This window comes from Seriola lalandi, unplaced genomic scaffold (genome assembly GCF_002814215.2).
Source record: "Seriola lalandi dorsalis isolate HSWRI2012SDOR001 ecotype SW California unplaced genomic scaffold, Sedor1 jcf7180002054279, whole genome shotgun sequence".
NCBI classification, from domain to species: Eukaryota; Metazoa; Chordata; class Actinopteri; order Carangiformes; family Carangidae; genus Seriola; species Seriola lalandi.
In genome coordinates, this window is record NW_019524832.1 from 1 (window position 1) to 1,966 (window position 1,966).

At 40.3% G+C, this 1,966-nt stretch overlaps 1 protein-coding gene across 1 annotated transcript; it reads left to right on the forward strand.

Annotated features, from left to right (window-relative positions):
- The first annotated feature begins 37 nt into the window (after window positions 1–37).
- Window positions 38–1,959, forward strand: LOC111654530 (low-density lipoprotein receptor-related protein 2-like). The gene is made up of 5 exons (XM_023405591.2): window positions 38–216; window positions 447–557; window positions 1,408–1,524; window positions 1,617–1,688; window positions 1,787–1,959. Exons 1-5 carry the CDS (start codon window positions 208–210, stop codon window positions 1,955–1,957), a joined length of 480 nt encoding a protein of 159 aa, XP_023261359.1. The 5' UTR covers window positions 38–207; the 3' UTR covers window positions 1,958–1,959.
- The last annotated feature ends 7 nt before the right edge of the window (window positions 1,960–1,966 follow it).

Consider the following 1,966-nt stretch of genomic DNA (forward strand, 5'->3'; position numbering starts at 1 on the left):
CAGGTATCTCAGCCCTCGCCTTTTCATTCTCGCCTCTACTGAAGCTCACATGAGAGTATTTAGATAAAAATTTGGAGTGTTTTCTTTTTGTCCAGCCTCAGCAGCCTAGTGAAGTCCGGTGACACTGGGAATGGGGTGACGTTTCGCTCGGGTGATAATGTTGATCTTGGACCATCGCACATTGGAGTGTCATTCATTGACACAGCCATGCAGATGGTGAGTCCAGGAAGGATCCTTATTAGCAGTTAATATTCTCCTAAGTCACAAAAAGTGTCCTATCAGCATTTTTAACTCACAAACAAGTTCTATGTGGTTTTATTTGACAACTTTTATTTTAGTCCTCCTTTTGGAACTGCTTGTTTCAGCATCAACTGAAGGTTAACAAATGAATGGTCTTTTGAGGTGTAATATTTTCTCTAAAACCAATCTTATCAATATCCCCATAGGATGATAACTTTGCTATGGAAGCTGGCAGGCAGCCGATCACATTTGAGAACCCATTATACGCCACTGCTCCTGGCGTGTCTGGTGCTCCTGCTGTCATTCATGCCACACAGGTACTCGTAAATGAATGAATGAATGGATTTCTTTGTTTTTATGTCATGCCATACATTTAAATGGTCCGTTGCACATAGATACATATATTTGCATGGCAACAAATAACACCACCCAAAAAAACCCACCACACGCTGCACATGGTTCAGCATCTTCCAACAAAGTCATCTTTTTTAGTGTTAATTAACTTATTTCAAAAATATTGATCTAAAGGGAAATATACAACAAAATACACTTTATGTGCAGTTTATTTTCATTACATATGTATTTACTTCCACCACAGAGGTTAGACTGTTCATACATTATGAGCTGATCTCAAACATGAATAGACTGCTGTCCAAAAAAACAGTTCACTGACTTTGATGGAAAACCTAACAAGAGATTTCATCCGCAGCTAACACATTTGGGGCTTTAAACTATAATCCTGAGTGAATATTTCACAGTAGGGCAGCAAGTGATGGAAATAATATCTTTGGATGCAACAGAAAATTTGAAAATTGTTCAGTGTTGGTGTGTGTGGGCCACAAGAGTCTCGTCATTGCTGAATATTGTATTAACAAAAAGAAAAAAAGAAATCCACACTGCTGTGTTATTTCCAATATTTCAAAATACCGTCATGTCCATCAATCGATGCGTTATTATGATTATTATTTCTTTAAGATAATTGCTATCCAGCACGTACAAAGACTTTATGGCTGTGCATGTGCCTCCTGATCATCGCTCCAATAATTATTTCATTAACCCTGGAAAGTGACAAATTTTGGCAATTCGTTAAGCCAATGAGCTCAGTTGAACGTGGCAGAAGGCAGTTAGTTAGTGTGACAGTCTTGCGTTTTTTTTCTTTTTAACCAGGTGACTGTTAATGTGAGCGGTGAACAGCTGGAGAACAACTTTGTGAACCCTGCGTATCGCGGGGATCAGAATGTGGGCGTCGTGAACACATCTTCTGTCAGCACCAAACCCGTTCAGGTGAGTCTCTTTTAAACAGTGTGCCCAGTTAAAACGATGGAAGAAGAATTATTCAAGTGCAACACCACCTCACTGTTTGTGATTGCTTGCAGGAGTCAAAGTGGAGCTTATTCAAACGAAAATTAAAACCAAGCACCACGTTTGAAAACCCTTCATACTCAGAGGTGACTCTCGACATTTTTCAGACATGAGTTATAAAGCAAAAAGTAGTTGCTTTTTTTTTTTTCCACCTTTTTTTTTAACCTTCTGCTTTGCTTCACAGATGAAGGATGAAAAGCCTGTAGCCAGCAGCGGGGACTCTTCTGCCCCTGAACCCTCTCCGTTTGTCCCCCCTGCCAAACCTCAGAAGAGGGATCGTCCCAGCACCTTTTCGCCAACCGAGGACAGTTTCAAAGACACAGCCAACCTCGTTAAAGAGGACAGCGATGTATAACCCTTCTCT

Coding starts and splice junctions, on each gene's coding strand:
- LOC111654530 (XM_023405591.2), top strand. Junction 1,525..1,616: donor TCAGCACCAAACCCGTTCAG/GTGAGTCTCTTT, acceptor GATTGCTTGCAG/GAGTCAAAGTGGAGCTTATT. Junction 1,689..1,786: donor AAAACCCTTCATACTCAGAG/GTGACTCTCGAC, acceptor TTTGCTTCACAG/ATGAAGGATGAAAAGCCTGT.